The sequence below is a fragment of the Equus przewalskii genome, chromosome 8, assembly GCF_037783145.1.
Source record: "Equus przewalskii isolate Varuska chromosome 8, EquPr2, whole genome shotgun sequence".
NCBI classification, from domain to species: Eukaryota; Metazoa; Chordata; class Mammalia; order Perissodactyla; family Equidae; genus Equus; species Equus przewalskii.
The window spans coordinates 64,949,786-64,967,870 of record NC_091838.1 but is presented as its reverse complement, the minus strand read 5'-3'; the positions used below and the strand labels follow the sequence as shown (position 1 = coordinate 64,967,870).

At 41.0% G+C, this 18,085-nt stretch overlaps 1 protein-coding gene across 2 annotated transcripts in view; it reads left to right on the top strand.

Moving 5' to 3' along the window:
• SNTB1 (syntrophin beta 1) overlaps positions 1-18,085 on the top strand; it is a 228,187-nt gene that overhangs the window by 202,565 nt on the left and 7,537 nt on the right. For both annotated transcript variants that reach the window (XM_070630925.1, XM_070630924.1), the window contains one exon: positions 13,391-13,587. In XM_070630925.1, coding sequence (XP_070487026.1) covers positions 13,391-13,587 — 197 coding nt within the window. The remainder of the gene's footprint in view (positions 1-13,390; positions 13,588-18,085) is intronic.

The window sequence follows — 18,085 nt, the reverse complement described above, 5'->3', positions numbered from 1 at the left end:
TGGCAAATGAGATAGGCCTACAGAGAGCCAAGATTAAGGTCGCAATATTTCTGGAATTCTAGAGGAGGTTTAACCCAGAAATTCTGCATACCCAGCCCCAGTGGTTGGCGAAAGTTCGGAAGCACAGAGCTTGTAAAAAGAGTGACACTGCTCTGAGCCCAGTTCTCTGACCTGTGGGCCTGAGAAGGGTTAGGAGTAGCTGAAAAAGAGGAACTAACGAACGTGCACTTCTCTCCTTTGATACCACTTGGGAGGCAAAGATACTGAATGTTTCCACTAAACATGTTGGGTCAACTTTGGTGCTTAAAGGACTAACCTGTTTCTAAGTGTTAAAAGTAGTGGCTGCCTCAGGCCAGCCTCAGGAATTTTAGGAATGCTTTCCACGGGGAAAGTTTGGCCAATTGCATGTGTCAAACATTACATTACAATCAGCCTGTGGTTTTCACACTGAGCCTGGGAGGCCTCCTCACTCTTAGGGAATGTGGGCATCTTCCAAGGGCGTTCCCTAGGGTAGCGTAAAAGGATCTACACACCCAAGGATCTACACACTGTCAAACTGAAAAGTGTGGGGTTTGCCTACACACTCCTCCATCTCATTTGTTCCCATATACATAGTGCTCACACTAGTGGCCTGCCTCTACCCTCCCTCTTATCAATCTGGGAGCTCCTTCGAATTGGTGGGTGGGAGATTAGCAGAGTAAGGAAATCCATGGACTTTAGAATCACACAAACTAGAATTTAAATCCTGAGACCTCTACTTGCAATGTGATCTTGGGCAAAATATCAATCTCTCTGAATCCAGGTCTCCTCACCTCTGTGAAGGGACCAATTGTATCTTCTGCTTCATACAGTGTTGATAGGACCAATTGCAACAGTATGTGTGAATGTTTAGCCTATGACTGAGACACAGTAAGTAGTTGATAAATGTTGGCAATTGTTAAGGTTGGAGAAAATAATTGAAATTAATGTATGAATAACTGATAAGTTATCGGACATATTTGATCCTACCTGTAATACTGCATTTATCAGGGACTCGTAGTGTCTTAAATCAAAGTCATTGAGATATGAGGAGTGTGCTAATGAAGAGTCGTTGGTTGGTTTGTGGGGAGAGGGAAGCATGAGATGGAAATGGGGAGACTGGAACCCCTCAACTCACACCACGAAGCTGGTTCTGAATGCTACATGTAACAACCCCTCAGGTAGGTGGCCTACTGATGGCTTCCTCCTTAGGGGAGGAGTGTTCAGTTTAATTTAAGAAACTTTTAATAGGCTTCTGTTAGGGGCCAACACCGTACTAGGGGCTAATGGTAGGGGGAAAAAAAGTGCACAATGTGAGAGATAAAAGCCAAGGGTTATCAGAGCTAATTGTTCAGGTTATTGACTCATGGTTTCATTTCCCCAGGAAAATAGGAGTAATTTTAATTGTCATTACAGTACATGGAGAAGTTCTTGACTAATTTTAATTGTCAATACCTTACATGGAGAAGTTTTTATAATACATATTTTATACACGTTGTGATACACATTGAACTAATTAAAACATAGATGGGATGAGGGAATATGTAAGAGACAAGCAGAAAACTCAAAGAATATATTTAAAAACTAGAGTTCTGGGGGTGGCCCAGTGGCGCAGTGGTTAAGTGCGCACATTCCGCTTCGGCGACCCAGGGCTCACTGGTCCAGATCCCGGGTGTGGACATGGTACCACTTGGCAAGCCATGCTGTGGTAGGCGTCCCACATATAAAGTAGAGGAAGATGGGCATGGATATTAGCTCAGGGCCAGTCTTCCTCAGCACAAAGATGAGTATTGGCAGCAGTTAGCTCAGGGCTAATCTTCTTCAAAAAAAACCATAAAATAAAAATTAGAGTTCTAAGATTGCTAAACAAGAAAAAGACAGTTAATTCAACAGGAAAAATTTCCCCATACATGGAGCTATCATGAGGTGAGACTACGGATGTAGGTTGTGAGTCTTTTTCATCTCTGAAGAAGGAAAGTGCACAGATGCGTCACACCCATGGGTGACCTGAATCATTCATTATACTTTCTCACTTTAATTTCCTTCCTACCTGTAGTTGATGAGCTGGAGTTTGCCCCTTCTCCTGGTAGGATGGAAAGAGTATAGACTCTGTATCCATATGGAGCTGGATTCAAATTCTGGATGCTCACTGTGTGATCCCGGGCAGCTACTTTACCACACAGCACCATGAATTCCTTGTTTGTAAAGTGGAGCTCGTAACACCACTTTCAAAGAGTCTTTGTGGAGACTAAATTAGATAGTGTATCAGTGTAACCTTTCACATAGTAGGCATCTACTTTCTTCCCTCCATATTACTGCTGCCGGCTGCTGTGAAAGGTCATGAGGGCATGGAGAAGGTATGGAGGACAATCGCTAGTCTCTGGAAATCCACCCAGATAATACCACAGAATTGTCAAGAATTGGCTCCTATCTGTTTTGCTGCTCATTCTCTTATATTAAATTGTTCTTTGCTTATAGTCAGTATCCCTCAATAATGTCAGCTTTCCAATAGGTGGGACCTTGCCTAACTCTTTCACCACCACATCCAGATGAAAAGAAGTTTAGAAGATAGAAATGAGGCAATTGTTCAGCTTTCTTGGCTAAGAGAGAGCATGCTGGTTCCTGGGCAGCCCCTCCTATCGGAGTGTGTTGACTGGTCTTCATTAGGGGTGGCCAATGGATGGTAGTATTCAAGAGCACCAGAACCATTCAAGAGATCTGACCAGTTGCTTTTTCCTTCTTTTTTGTGGCTTGCATTGTGGCATATGCTGGGAGATGCTAATTACAGCAATTAAGTAAAATAAGGATGTAATATTTCTTAGCAACCCAGTCACCTAATGTGTAATTTTACTAATTTGGCTGAATCTGTGTGCTGCAACTGTTTTTTGTTTTAATTAAGGACATTAATATAATGTTTTTGTATGGAACATTTTATATAACATTTTCTAACATCTATCCAGAATTAAATTAGTGTATAAGCATCCCTTGTGAGACAGGTTTTTTGTTTTTGTTTTTCTCCTAACCAATCAAGCAAAGGGGCATATCTGAGGATCTAGGAACAATACTCAGCCTAGCACCTCAGTTATGGGTAGAGAAACATTTGGCCTGGCCTCCTGCAGGAATGAGTATTTCTACTGCCAATTCCCCCAAGTCTTGGACAAAGAATTTGACCTGAAATTGGGCTTATCACACCGTTACACTGAGCCTCATGGAATCCACCACTTTGGGCATTTGAAGTAATTTTAACACATTTCATCCTTTCTTTTTATCTGGGTTAGGGACCCATTTATATACAATTCCTTAAATGTACACTGGATCCATAATGTGAAATCTTGATGACTTTCACTTTTTTGATAAAATGGTAACCTTCTACTCTCAGACGAAAAAGGTAGCTCTGACTCTCTAAACCAACCAAGTCACTACTAAAAACACTAGTTGCTAAAGATGGATTTGAAAGAAGAAACAGGAAATGGATGTTAGGCTAATTTCATAGAACCTCTCACCCCAGGTACCCTTCAAGATCACTATTTCTCAGGGCTGAATTAATCTGGAAATTAGCATTTAGTGGATGTAAACCTAAGTTCTTTGAATTTCGTGTTAGCTACTGTTTTGTGTGGTTGAGGGACTGAGGGTGGAAGAGAAATCATAGCACCTTATAGCAGTCATGAATCACAAACTTCCTGGAAAACAGTCCTCCTTCTAGTCTAGCTATTCATTTAGTCGTTCATTTAACAAGCATTTACTGAGTGCCTGCTATATGCCTGGAATTGTTCTAGGTGCTAGGCGTACAGAAGGGAATAATCAAATAAAAAGTCCTACCCTGATCAAACTAATGACAATAATAGCTATTATTATATATTCTGTGCTTGGCGCTGTTTCATGCAGTATTCATATAACTCATTTCATCCTCACAGCAACACCGTGAGGTAGGCATATTGTTATTTCCAGGTTGCATTTGAGCAATCTGAGACACGGAGAGTTTAAGAAACTTGCCAAGGTCACACAGTTGACAAGTAGCCAAGTTGGGGTGTCTGGCTCTCTGCTCCATTCCCTCCTATCTATGGCTTCCCTCTCTTGCCCCACTGTCTAATATTATATGGTTCTATTCATTTCTTCACTTCGTCACACCCCTGGCTGATAGGAAATGTAAAATTTTGCTGGGGTTTGTGGCCTTGCTTCCAACCATGGGAATGTGTATCTGAATTTTGTAACCCAGGGAACAAAGCATGTCCTTGGGCTTCTCAAACAGTTTCAGATAAAACTTAGAAATTGGCTGTGAATTGCAGATTGGAAGCCTGTCCCAGGGTGCCAGTATATTTTTCTGGCTGGTTAAGAAACTTGTCTTCTCTTGGGAGACAGCATTTTCTTGATTGCTATAGTTTAGTCCCTGCCGCAGAGAAGAGACAGATGGTCATATTTTTAAGGGTACACAAATAGCTTAAAAATGTAAAATAATTGAAAGATAAATAATAGCTATTTCAGAGTCCCCCCGCCCCCCTCCAAGACTGCAGGTCAGGAAAGATCTTTGGGAAGAATCTTCAGCGGAATGTAAAAAGCTGTTCCTGGCAGAATGGGAAAATCTCAGGCAGACATATTCTATGCTTAGCCCTACCTTTTCAAATCTCCAAATGATGACTTTTAAAATCTTAATGTCCAACTGACATTTACTTGGAACTTAGTGTCCAGAATCTGACTACGGTAATGTGTTCCCAAATGTGTGTAAATCAGAAGCCAATTTGGAGGCCTTTTCGCTGGCCCCAAATTTCAAAGCATTTCAGAAAATGTCAATTATCTGTGTGTATTGTGTGTGTGTGTGTGTGTGTACTTTCCTTTGCAAAATTGAACTCACATTTTAAGAATGGTTTGCAAAACTTGCATTCGTGTACTTATTCAGCCAACATATATCAAACACCTGTCACATGTCAGGGAGAGTGCTAGACACCATGGAATCAATGAGACATGGGACAAGACTCCTCCCCTGAAGGACATAAAGGTCAGATGAGGTGGTAATCTTAAAACAGTGGGATAAAGTGATGATGTGTGTGAGTCCAGAGAAGGGCTGCCTACCTCAAGGAGATCTTGGTCTCAAGCTCCCAGAGATCGCAACGTGGTCAATGGCAAGTTTGTTTCCCCCAACATCTTCTTGCCCAGGAGCTGTCAACTTTGACACATGAGCTACAAAACTTACAGAGTGGGCTCCCAAGAACACCTGCTGGCTGCCAGCTTAGGCAGTCTCGGCTTTGCTGGAAGGGCTCCTACCTCACCTTAGATCCCAAGAAGCAAATAATCTGCTCCAAGTATGGTTCTCCCTGGATAAGCCAAGGTGCAGGGATGGCTTTGATCAAACCATAGACTCTCAAGGGGAGAACTCTCCCTGCCATCTCTGGAAAGTCACTGGCCAGTCTATGCTTGAACACTTCCACAGATATTGCAGGCATTTATGCTTTCCTCCTTCCTCCTTCCCATTCTTCACACAAAGTCTTCTCTTTTCCAGACAAAGTATCCCCAAACGTACTCTTCATGAAATAGTTTTAGGTGCTTTGCTGTTTTGTTTATTGTCTTCTAACATCAAATTTGTATGGAACTGTATTTCAGTATCACTGCTTTCCTTTGTAATTTATTTACTTTGTGAATTTACACACATTATTCAGAGTAAGGGTCCGGAGGCTTCCTTAGACTGCCGAAGGGATTCATGGCATGAAAAGATTAAGAAGTCCTCTCTTAAAGCTTCATGCCTGGGACTGAATGCTGTATTTCAGGTGTGATCTGATCAGTGCAGGGGAACACAGGACCATGACTTGCTTCCATTCCATTAATGCAGTTTAAGTTCACGTTCGTGCTGTTGGTAGCTCTGGCTTGGGTCACCCATCAATTAAATTTCCAGTGATGCTTCTATACCCTGTCTCCCCCATTCTGGTTTGTTGTTGTTGTTAGTTTGCGGCCCTAACTGCAGTGCTTAATAATCTTACATCTGATTCTATGTTTCTTCTTCTTCCCAGTTTTGGACCATCCACTGATTTGATGTCCATGTTCTTTGCAACTTCACATAAGTCATTGATAAAAATGTTTCACAGGACAGGCCTGAGGCCATAGCTCTGCCTTCATCCCTGCTTAAATTGACCCATCATAGCCATGGTCACTTAGCAAAACACTCATCTTACTGATAAGCTTTGTCCCCAATACTTATTCCTTTTAAGTCCAAATGAATATTGAAGGAAACTTGGTCAATATGCTCTTTCTGAATATTCACTTTATCTATTACTTTTCTAGCAATCTTGTTTCTTTTTTTTTTAAGCTTGGCACCTGGAATAACATCTGTTGCCAATCTATTTTTTTTTTCTCCCCAAAGCCCCCCAGTACATAGCTGTATATTTTAGTTGTGGGTCCTTCTAGTTGTGGCATGCAGGACACCACCTCAGCATGGCTTGATGAGCGGTGCCATGTCCACGCTCAGGATCCAAACAGGTGAAAACCCTGGGCTGCTGAAGTGGAGCGTGTGAACTTAACCACTCAGCCATGGGGCTGGCCCTGCAATCTTGTTTCTGACTGAAACAGTTGGATGTAAGAAAGCCACATAGACCCTCATGAACTACTGTTTCCTTTTTTCCAAAGAAAAAAAATGAGTACTTGAAAAATCCATTCTAGAATCTTGCCTGGAAACAGGTTCACAGAATCTACTTTATTCCATGTTTTGAAAATCAGGATATAATTTCCACTTTTCCAGTCTTTCAACATCCTGCTTGTTCTCCCTGATTTCCCAAAGATTCCCTCAGCATTTCACTTTCGTAGTGTTTAAGTCTTTCCAGGACCTTTGTATGTAATCTTCCCGGCAAGGACCTGAGTTCATTTGAGGCAGCAGGGTGCCCACTTCCAAAGGCCACTCCCTTCTGGGCTTCCACTGCACCTTCCTCAGGCTCAAATTGCAAAACCATTCTTTTCATAAAGCAATAAAGCAAGAACCTGCAAGTTATATTTTCTCTCAGCCATCCATCAATATCACTGTTAGCCTGAAGATGCAAAGCTACATCTTCCTTATCTTCTTGCACCACAGACATCTAAAGATAGCAACTCATGTTGTCTCTGGCATTGTTAGGAAACCTTTCCTCATTTGGACCCTCAGTCCCACATTTAAATGACTATTTCTTTTGAATAGTGTTTTGACTCTCAGTGCAAACTTCCTATTCTTTGCAGTGGACATGACCCTTGTGGATCCTGGTGTTACTTAGCTGAGAACCCAGGTTTTGGATTCTTAAGATCTTAAGGACCTTCTGCTTTAGCTTATGTTGAGTCTAGGGGGTCTGTGAGCCCTCTGAGTGGAGATGCTCAGTGAGCAAACTATTGGACAATACAATATCCTAAATTGTTTTATTGGCTTGGAGTCAGAAATGTGCCAATACAAATTCATCTCAAGAGAAAAATTTCACAGAGCATTTATGAATGTAACCATTCCACTGTTTTTCTCTATCTCTTCCTAGTAGTTCCACGCCTATCACCGTGGCAGCTCACATAACAAAAAGAGGTAAGAGAAAGGATCTTGCTCTTATCTTGTCCAGTGGCCTTGTCTCATCTTTGCAATGTCATAATTTATAGAACAACCAAATCTCTGGTCTCCTCAAGATGGCATAGTGGTGAATGTCCACATGTCTATGTATCATCTCCAGCTTATTGCTATTGACAATCAAAAGCAGTTAGTTGGGGGTGATATAAAAAACAAAGGAACTTTATTATTTTCAACATCTTAATAGGAATGAAGCAACAAATATGTTGATAAATGTGAGGTCCTTCTTTGTTCTTGTACCAGAATCCACTGCTCTCCATTCTTGTGACAGACCTGCTTTTCCTGGAGGTTCAGACACCCTCTAGAGGAAGATCTTCTTACTAATTGGGTCCCCCCAATGAGGAGGAATGATTCTCCACGCATCCACCCACCCCTGGCTCATATCCTCCGCTTGTCATCTACCAGAGGCTGGTTCTGACTCTCTTCTGTATTCTGGGAATAAGTCTCTGAAGAACTGGAGCTGAATCTGGAGTTAAGAGGCTGTGGGAATTAGGAGGGAAGAGAGTATTTCTTCTCTTGAGCTATATCTCCTCAAGGCTTGGGCCATGTCTGTTCTGCTCACACTATTCCTAGTCTTGAGTCTGCACAGAGTAGGTACTTTTATTAGTCTCCTAGGGCTGCCATAACAAAAACCACAGGCTGGGTGACTTAAACAACAGAGATTAATCTTCTCACAGTTCTGGAGGCTAAAAGTTCAAGATCAGGTGCTGTGAGAGTTGGTTTCTGATAAGGATTTTCTTCCTGGCTTACAGACAGCTGCCTTCTTGCTCTGTTCTCACATGGCCTTTTCTCTGTGTGCATGGAGGGAGAGAGATCTCTGAAATCTTTTCTTTATCTTATAAGGACACCAATTATTGGTTAAGGCCCAACCCTTATTATCTCGCTTAATCTTTCTCACCTCCTTATAAGCCCTATTTCCAAGTACAGTCACATTGGGGGTTAGGACTTCAACGTGCAAATTTTAGGAGGACACAACTCAGTCTATAACAGTCCTCCATGAATATCATGGGATGTATGAGTTGGAGAATGGCAAAATCTTTATTGATTGATTGAATGAATAAATGACTTAGTGAGTGATTTTTGGTAGTTAGGTGGAAGGAGGGGAGAAGAGACCCGGACAGGGCAGAAAGCCCCTCTAAGTCCCCTGAGAACACCCCTGAATCCAAAAGGATCCTGTAGTTTCAACCGGCAGGTCTCAGCATCTCTCCTGCCTCATTTGCTGGAGGCCAGTTTGTTCATGTAAGGGATTAATGAGGCCACAGGTGTAGGTTTCATCCCATGTGGATCAGTTAACTTCATTCTGAGAAAGGCTATTCCATAGGCACAGCCTGCAGGTGCTAGGTCTTGGGAGCTAGACATGGACAATTTAGAATAACCCAGACACAAACAAATGCAAGAGGACATAGATGAACTCACCTAGTCTTCCAACACTGAAATGCCACTAACGTGAAACAAACAACGAACAATCCCTGTATACCACACTGAGTCAGAATGCATGTATTTTTCAGTGCAATGGGAATCCTGACTCTAAGAATTAAAGTGAAAGATTTGGGTTCATTTCACCTCATAGCCTTTTAAAGCTAATCTTTAAACTGTGTCGTATATGTTGCTTACAGAAAATTTTAAGAATTTAAAAAAACATAAGAAGAAGTGAAATCACCCATAAAGTTGCTTGGCATTTTAATGGATACGTCTCCAAGCTTTTCTTTTGCATAGTTGAATTGCGTATCTAGAAATTTTCAAAAGATATATATTCATTTCCCCATACCTACATGGGTATTTATAAAATAATTTTCAAGGTCTGCGGATGTGTACTCGTATGCATCATGTGAATATCTGATAAAGTTCACTTGATTTTAACCCGGAAAAAGCATCCTTTTGTTACTAGTGTGCACACATGGTAACGGAAAAGACAATTTGCTTTATCTCAGAGTTTTCATACAGTTCTGTATGTTTCATTAACCAATCCTGGTGTATTCAAAAAAGCACATAATTCAGCATGCCTGCTATTTGTCAGATGGCAAATCAACTTGTTTTTTACTATAAATATTAGATAATTCACACTTGTTTAGTTGAAAAGTCAATTTTTCCTCTTCCCTTTTCTTTTCAATCAATGAGAATTTGGTGATGAGACAAATAACAGAGAATATGAGTAGTCCTCCCTACAAAGGTTCTTTTTTCATCATTACTTCCTATGACACACTGAGTTTCCCCGTCAGGGACTTCCGGTGCGTGATGTTGGTCAGCTAGATACAGGGCTTTCTCTTACCGTGTTATATTCTGTTGGTAATTTCATTCCTCAAACCCAGTTCTACCAAATGTGAATTTTCTAATGAATTGCGTTTTCTAGTTATTATCGGCTTCAATTTTATAGTCTCTCTGGAGAAAAACAAATATTGATAGGAAATTCACAGAAAAACATTTTCCGTGAGAGTGGTATATCTTTTTCTCATTTCAGTTGTGCCTCTATGCCACATTTACACTGGCCCTGAATTGTGACAGGGTTGATATCCCCTGGATGGAAATTTAGGGGATAGAAAGTGAGAACACATTAGGCCAGAGAAGGCATCAGGGAGCTAATTTTTATTGAATGCTTACTATGAGGCACTGAATACTGGATTAAGTGCATTATGTATTTTATTATATTTAATCCTAATCATGTGAGGCAGGAATTATATTTTCAAAATAAGAAAACTGAGAGTATGGGCAAGGGATGGAAACAATACTTATTGAATATAATCAATATGCTAGGTTCTGTACTACATACAGCACATAGATTATTTCATTTGATCTTCACAATGCTACCTTATGAGGTAGTAATTTTTAGAACATTTAACAGATGGCAGAATGGGGATCTAATGAAGGTTTTTATGCCTCCCAAAACTGTATCTCATTTCAGTTTACCATGCAGCCTGCCAGAAGTGCCAAACTGATAGAGACTTCAAGATTTTAAAAAGAAAGAGCTAGATATATATGTGTATATTTTGTGTGTGTGTGAGGAAGATTGGCCCTGAGCTAACATCCATTACCGATCTTCCTTGTTTTTTTTCACTTGAGGAAGGAGTGTTGCTGAGCTAACATCTGTGCCAGTCTTCCTCTATTTTGTATGTGGGATGCTGCCACAGTAAGGCTTGATGAGTGGTGTGTACGTCCACACCCAGGATCTGAACCCCTAAACCCCAGGCTCCAGAAGTGGAGCAAGAGAACTTAACCACTAAGTTATATTCCTTAAAGCAACTAAAAGGTAAACTTTGAGAATTAAAAACACTTCTGAGCACTTAAGAAAACACCATATAAATTCATGCTATTTACACAGACCTTTTCTTGATGAATTTTTACCTGAGCTTAAAACCCTTTAAAACCTATGTTGGGCTTTTGAGAAATACTTTCTGTTTTTTTTACTGTCATGTAGATTTTGAAACCTCCAGCAGCTTCTCAGTCACTCTTGTTCGCATCTCATTACAAAATGTCCTCCTCTCGAATGGGACTCGTCTCTAGGTGTTACGGCCCTGCCTGTGGGTGCCCATGTCAACCGACTCTTCCCTTCATGCTGTCCTAGATTCTCCTCTCAATGAGATTCATGGACCTTCTCTACGTTTTATTATTTCTTTTCTTGAGGCATAATTGCCAAATGACATTATATATATTTAAAGCATACAATATGATGATTTGATATACATGTGAAATGCTTACCACAATCAAGTTAATTAACACATTTTTCACTTCACATGGTTACCTTTTTGGTTTTTTTTGGTGAGAACACTTAAGATCTACTCTGTTAGCAAATTTCAAGTATACACAACAGTGTTGTTAACTGCCATCACCATGCTCTGTGTTAGATCCTCAGAACTTATCCATCTTATAACTAAAAGTTTGTGCCCTTTGACCAATGTCTCCCCACTTTGCCCACCCCCCATACCCTGATTACCATCCTTCTACTCTGTTTCTATGAGTTCAACTTTTCTTTTAGATTCCACATACAAATGATACCATACAGCACTTGTCTTTCTCTGTCTGGTTTATTTCAGTTAGCATAGTGCCCCCCAGGTTCATCCAAGTTCTCACAAATGGCAGGATTTCCTTAATTTTAAAGGCTGAATAATATCCCATTGTGTATATATATCACATTGTCTTTATCCATTTATCCATCAACAGATACTTAGGTGTTTTCCATATCTTAGCTCTTGTGAATGATGCTGCAATGAAGATGGGAATGCAGATATCTCTTGGAGATATTGATTTTGCTTCCTTTGGATGTATTCCCAGAAGTGGGATTGCTGGATCATATGATAGTTCTAATTTTAATTTTTTGAGGAACCTCCATGCTGTTTTCCATAATGGCTGTGCCAATTTACATTCCCACCAGCAGTGCACAAGGGTTCCCTTTTCTCCACATTCTTGCCAACATTTGTTATTTCCTGGGAACTTGTCTATCTTCAAAGAATTTTACAACCAAAAGGTTTTTCAGTGAACCTTTTTCTCCAACTTGGCATTGCAAACCACTAACTCCAACTTTGTCAGTAAAAAAAACGCTCCTCAGAGTTATACAACAAGCTTGTTGCTAGAAACTCAACAGGCTACAATATGTTTTATTGCACTGATCATTTTGTTCTATAATATTTAAGCTTACAAGAGAAAAGAAGCTTTTGGATTTCCTTTATACGGCTTTTAATCTAGAGCTAATAAGCGCTTTGCCTAAGAAAATAACTCTCCCATCCACCAAGTAAATAGACACCTGGAATTTCTGTAGCACATGGTAGAGTTTCTTTCTGTGTTAAAAGATAAGGCTGAAAATGCAAAGACCCTGGAGAGAAGTAACATTAACCAAATTATATTCATGCTACCCTGCAAATTATTGACGTTATGGTCTCTCCCAAAAGGAGATTGAGATACTGAGGAGTAGGAGAGAGCAGGAGAGATCCCAGTGTATAAAGGAGCAAGTGAGAAGTGGGAGCCTACTCAGTAAGTAGCACTCGGAGACTTTGATGCCTCCTAGTTTAAGTCTGGTCTTCCAGAAAATATTTACTATGAGAGTCACATTTTATGCTGAGCGTCAGTCCTAAAGTCAGTGTGAAAATCCTGTGTGGTAAAATAACTCTCGAAAATCCCTTAAATCTCCCATAAAGTGCAGTTCTCTTCCATTTGTCAAGAAGTCCAGCATCCCGAGTTCCTTCTCAAGCTTTAACACAGTCATACAGATTGCTCTTCTTCAGTTGCATCCCATGGTTGTTTGCTTGCCTTTGGAGGCTGAATGCATGAAAAATGCAAACCCAGAAGCACATTCCATGCAGCCAGATGCTCCAAACTACAACAAACACAGGGGAACTACATCTAACCTAGGAAATGATTGATTCCCTTTCCCAGCTCATGTTCACACTGGGACATATATATGGCCACAAATGGAATGTTGGGGGACTTTTCCCACACTATTTAAAATGATCTCTCCTTTGTTTACTTAATTCTCTTTCTTTTTGGCTGAATGAGTGTAGCTGAATTTGTCTAACTATAGTTAAAGTCATATTACTCAACTCCCCTGCATATTCAACCAGATGCTCAGTTCTTGGGCAGTGTCTTAATCTCATTCTACTATCAGAGAGGAACTGGGTGAGGAGATGGCAGGAAACCATGGTGAACATCAGGGCATCGTGGATCCTTTGGTTCCCGATTAGAAAAATGAGAGCAAATCACCACTTTGGAGCCTTTAACCAAGTGACGTGTCAGGTGAATGAAGTAGTTTCCATTTTGATGATTGATACCTCTCTTTCTCTCTCTCTCTCTCTCTGTCTCTTTCTTTTCCTCTCTCTCTCTCAATAGGCTGGTCCATTCAGGTCCAGGGAAAGGATCGCCCCAGGCTGGTGTGGATCTGTCCTTTGCAACTCGAACTGGTACCAGGCAGGGGATCGAAACACATCTCTTCAGGGCCGAGATCAGCAGAGACCTCTCCCATTGGACACGGAGCATAGTACAGGGTTGCCACAACTCAGCTGAACTCATTTCTGAAATCACCACAGGTGAGCACTGCTGGCCATGAGCCACCGATGTCACACTCTTACAGGAGGAAAGCACCCTCAACTCCACCCTGGCCTCAAAGTCTTTTCCATTACTGTCCTTGTGGGGCACTTAAAATTCCAGGGGTACGGGGCCAGCCCCATGCCCAAGTGGTTAGGTTCGTGCACTCCGCTGCGGTGGCCAAGGGTTTCGCTGGTTCGGATCCTGGGCGCAGACATGGCACTGCTCGTCAGGCCACATTGAGGTGGCGTCCCACATGCCACAACTAGAAGGACCTGCAACTAAGATATACAACTACGTACCTAGGGGGATTTGGGGAGATAAAGCAGAAAGAAAACAAAAAAGATTGGCAACAGTTGTTAGCTCAGGTGCCAATCTTTAAAAAAAAAAAAAGAGTGCTAGCTATGTACTAAACACTGTGTTAAATAAGCTCTTTAAAAAAAAACAAAAATTCCAGGGGTAAATTTAAATTCCTCTAAATTAGAGCACTTTTTACTAAAATGGAACCCAAGGTTTTGATTGTGAAAAGCCTTACCCCATCTTCAGTCAAGAAAAGTTGGTAACTTGGATACTCAGATGTCATTTTCCTACCAATAACCCAGGGGTGGCTTCCTAGAGGAGTGAACTTTGAGGCACAAACTAGTAGAGTTCTTGTTGGAAACAATAGAAATTTATCACAGAATAAAATTATTGGAAATGGATTAGGTAGCTCACAGAGTTGATCAGAAAACAGGAGAACCAGGCTGTGAAAAAGAGCAGGAACAAAGGCATCTAGAGGAAAAGCCTTGGGAAGAGTCAGCAGGGACCCCTGTCCCTGGTATGAAGGGAGTGGCAGTGGCAGGATGGAAGGAGTGCACAGAGAGTGTGATCCACATTCATGTAGCACTCTGAGAGCGGACTAGTCAATGGTAGAAATGGGATATGTGTGTAGAAGGAAGAACCCTTCCATCCTGTACTGCTTGTTGAGTACTTGCGAAGTGCCAGGCATTGTATATAATGTCTCTTAGTGTTTTTCATACTGCGAAAACAATTCTTTTTGGGTTTTAGGGGACTGGAATTGGCCACCCCGAGATATGTCTCTTTGGCATGAGGATTATTTTGGGCTTGTTAGTTTTAAAAACTGCAGACAGGAAAGAAACTCTGAAAAGCAGAGTTTACTTACCCTTTGTTAAGAGACATTTACATTGTAAAGGAAATCTCCATCTGTAAATGTGTCTCCCTGTCTGTACCAGGAAGGAGGGATGACCCTATCTCTAGAAACTCTTATCAATGCAGAAGGCGAGGACTTAAATCTGCATAATAACCTGACCCTTGTTTACTGCACTTGTCTGGTAATCTCCTGTAACTGACTCCTCCCACCCCCAACATCCTCCTTTGTCTTTAGCTGAAGATGATATTTAAGGTGGTGACTTCGGCCATTTTGGCGAGTTGCTCAGGTGGCCTGAGCCTCTCCCATGTATACATGTTATAAAGCTTTGTTTAATTTTCTCCTGTTATTCTGTCTCATGTGAATTTAATTTGTTCTCTGGCCAGAAGAACCCAGAGCAGGTAGAGGAAATGTCTTCCTCCCCTACAGGGTCCTGAAATAAATTAATTGAGGCAAGAGCAACATTTTAAAAATGAAATTAATTGGAATAGAAATATCAGTGTAAATATTATTTTGTAGAACTTCTGATTCAAATGTGTGTGCGTGTCCTGGGTCACAATACATTGCCTCCTCTCATCTAATCCTCACCATTCCTTTGTCAACCTGACTTTAAAAATCACGAAGCAAATTCCTAAGAAAGGTTCAGTAACCTGCCTGAGATCACACAACAAATAAAGGACAGAGCTGAACTTACCTCTAAAGTGCATTCTTTATTCACTATAGTGTCTTCAGAGACGGAACTTCTCACTGTTAAACCAGTGGTCAAAAAATAACAATTCTGTCCAGGTTGCTGTGATAAATAATTCTCATGCCACTCTCCAAATCATACAAATAGACAGATAGAGGATAGACAGGTGATAGATATAAATACATACATATGTAAATATAGAGATATAGAGAATTTAATTTTTTAATTGGGCAAAGGCAAAATAAGAGACTGGAAAAGTTATATGAATCTAAGCTACATTAATTAACAGACTACATGTTGTAAAATCTTTTACGTTTGTTAAGGTGGATTCCAGTGGTTTTCATCAGCCAGCACAATATATAGTTAACCGTGTCTATAATGCTATTGTTTTTTAGTTTTACTCCGAAAAGCCTCAGATTGCTGACCCCACCTTCAGAGATACTGATTAGCAGTTCTGGGAGAGGGGGCTGGGAATTTGTACCTAATAAGATACCAGGTGGTGCTGATGCTGCTGGTCCATGGACCACTCTGCAAGCAGTACTACACTGGGCTGCAACTTCCTCAGGCCCCCAGGAATATTCTAAAAGATGGGACAGACATCAATGTGTAGTGAGGGTTTCTCCGCATTCCCCCTACTCAGGCAAATATGAAAGACTAGATGTTTTGTAGCATTCTGCTGCAGTATCTCCAAGATTCCCAATGTCTTTTTAAAATTATCCTGAAATTAATCAGTGCCCCCAGGTATTTTCCATCATTGTTGAAAAACTTTTTGGAGTATCACTGAAGCTTTTATTTTTGATGCCTATTCTGTATGACAACAAGAACTGGAGTTTCGAGCCTGAGTTAGAAAAGGCCCAAGCCACCCAAAAACCTAAATTTAATGAAGTTATATGTGTAATATCAGAGAAGAACAGACTCTTTACAGCAAATTCAAGAGTGTTCTAGGATAGAATGGAGATGGCCAAAAGGATTTGGTTTAGTTTACATTCCACAAATTTTGTAAAATCTTTCTCTCTCAATAAACTGAATTCTACTTCAACAGGAAAATAATGAAGCTCTGGATAGTCCAGCCACAGGAGAGTAACAAAGAATTGTATGAACTAAGCTAGATGGGTGGTGGGAGAAAAGAAATTATGGAGATGACCAAAGGTGCAACTCAGTTACAAATTAAAAGATGCCTCCAGAGAGTTGGGGAAAGGGCTTATGTTTTAATCAGAGCTTCAATTAACTTGATAATGTGTTCGGTTTATCCTGTGTAGACTGAGAACATCTTCAGATAACCGATTCCATTATATTAAAGGCCACGAATACCATTTGAGGTCAACTAGAATTAAAAGTAATTGCGATCGGTTAATTCACAATATCTGATGGCATAGCTTTAAAATTCAAATATGGAGGAAGGAAAAAAAATGTTTAGAGCCCATTCGCCCACCTATTCTGCAGTAGAGGTGAAGTGTGTCAAAAACAAGGATTTAAGATGGGAAGCCATAACTACGTCTATGCCACTGTCCTTGGTCATCCTTGGACTGGAAGGGTAGAAGTCTAGGGCCCTTCTAAGAGGAGAACTGAAGATTTAACAAAGGGCTCTGCCCAGAAAGACTCAAGGAAGGGGTGTATGTTTTAACCAGAGCTTCAATTAAAAGCAACCTCATTCTATGAGCAGATAGAGACCCCTGTTTCTTCCCCCAACTCTAAAGGCCTCCCCCACCCCACTGTTTGACTCTGAGAGACTCTTGCCAAGGTCCCTCCCTCCGTCCCTCCATATCCTTAGTACCAGAGTATGAGAAAGATACATGGCACATGGTAGAAAGAACGTGAATTTTGAAATCTAAACCACCTGGGTTGTGACATGTGCATCTCTTTGAGCTTTGCTTTTTTCTCCTATAATATTAAGCTATGATCGTGCTTCAGAAGTTTGTGGAAAGGTGAAATTAAGTTTGGTTTATAGAGCTGAGCTGAGCTAAGGATGGTACAGAGTAATCAGTAGTGCCCTTACTCTTCTCCTCAGAACCTGTCCCCAGCAAAGAAAATGGCCTGGTTTCCCTAAAGAGTTTTCAGATGCATATGAAGGCCTGAGGCAATTTACTTGCCAGAGTCTGTTAAACGTGGTGTTTTGTGAGGCAAAAAATCCAATCTGATACGGAATAACCTTTTTCAGAACTTTTTGATCCAGGGTTTTAAACGTTCACAAGTCTTCCTAAATGGGAACTTGGATTCTGGCAGCAGTCCCCTGTCCAGCTCATAAGCTTAAAGCTCTGGTCTCTTTTCCTAAATGCACTGGGAACCGTAGATAAAAGCTGGCCCCTGACCTGATCAAGAGGTTTTCATTTGTACCTTTGGATCAGAGGGCACCACGGGGACACCACTGGAGATTCCTAGATGCCACACTGGGCAGAGGGAGGAAGCAGCATTCTTCATGGGAGGGGCCACATCTGATGTCGCTCTGCAACAGCAGCCTTTCCAGGACCCAAGGTTATCAGATCATCAGGGAAATTTAAAAAGCACACCTTTCTATTTATAAAATGAGCTTTATTCGACTTTTTTAAAATTAAAAATTAGATAATTTTTGAGCTACTTCCTCCTGACTTCTTAGGTGTGTTATATTTGTTAACGTTGGTAATGTTACCAAGCGGTAGACATGGCCTTGATTGTGTGTGTGTGTGTG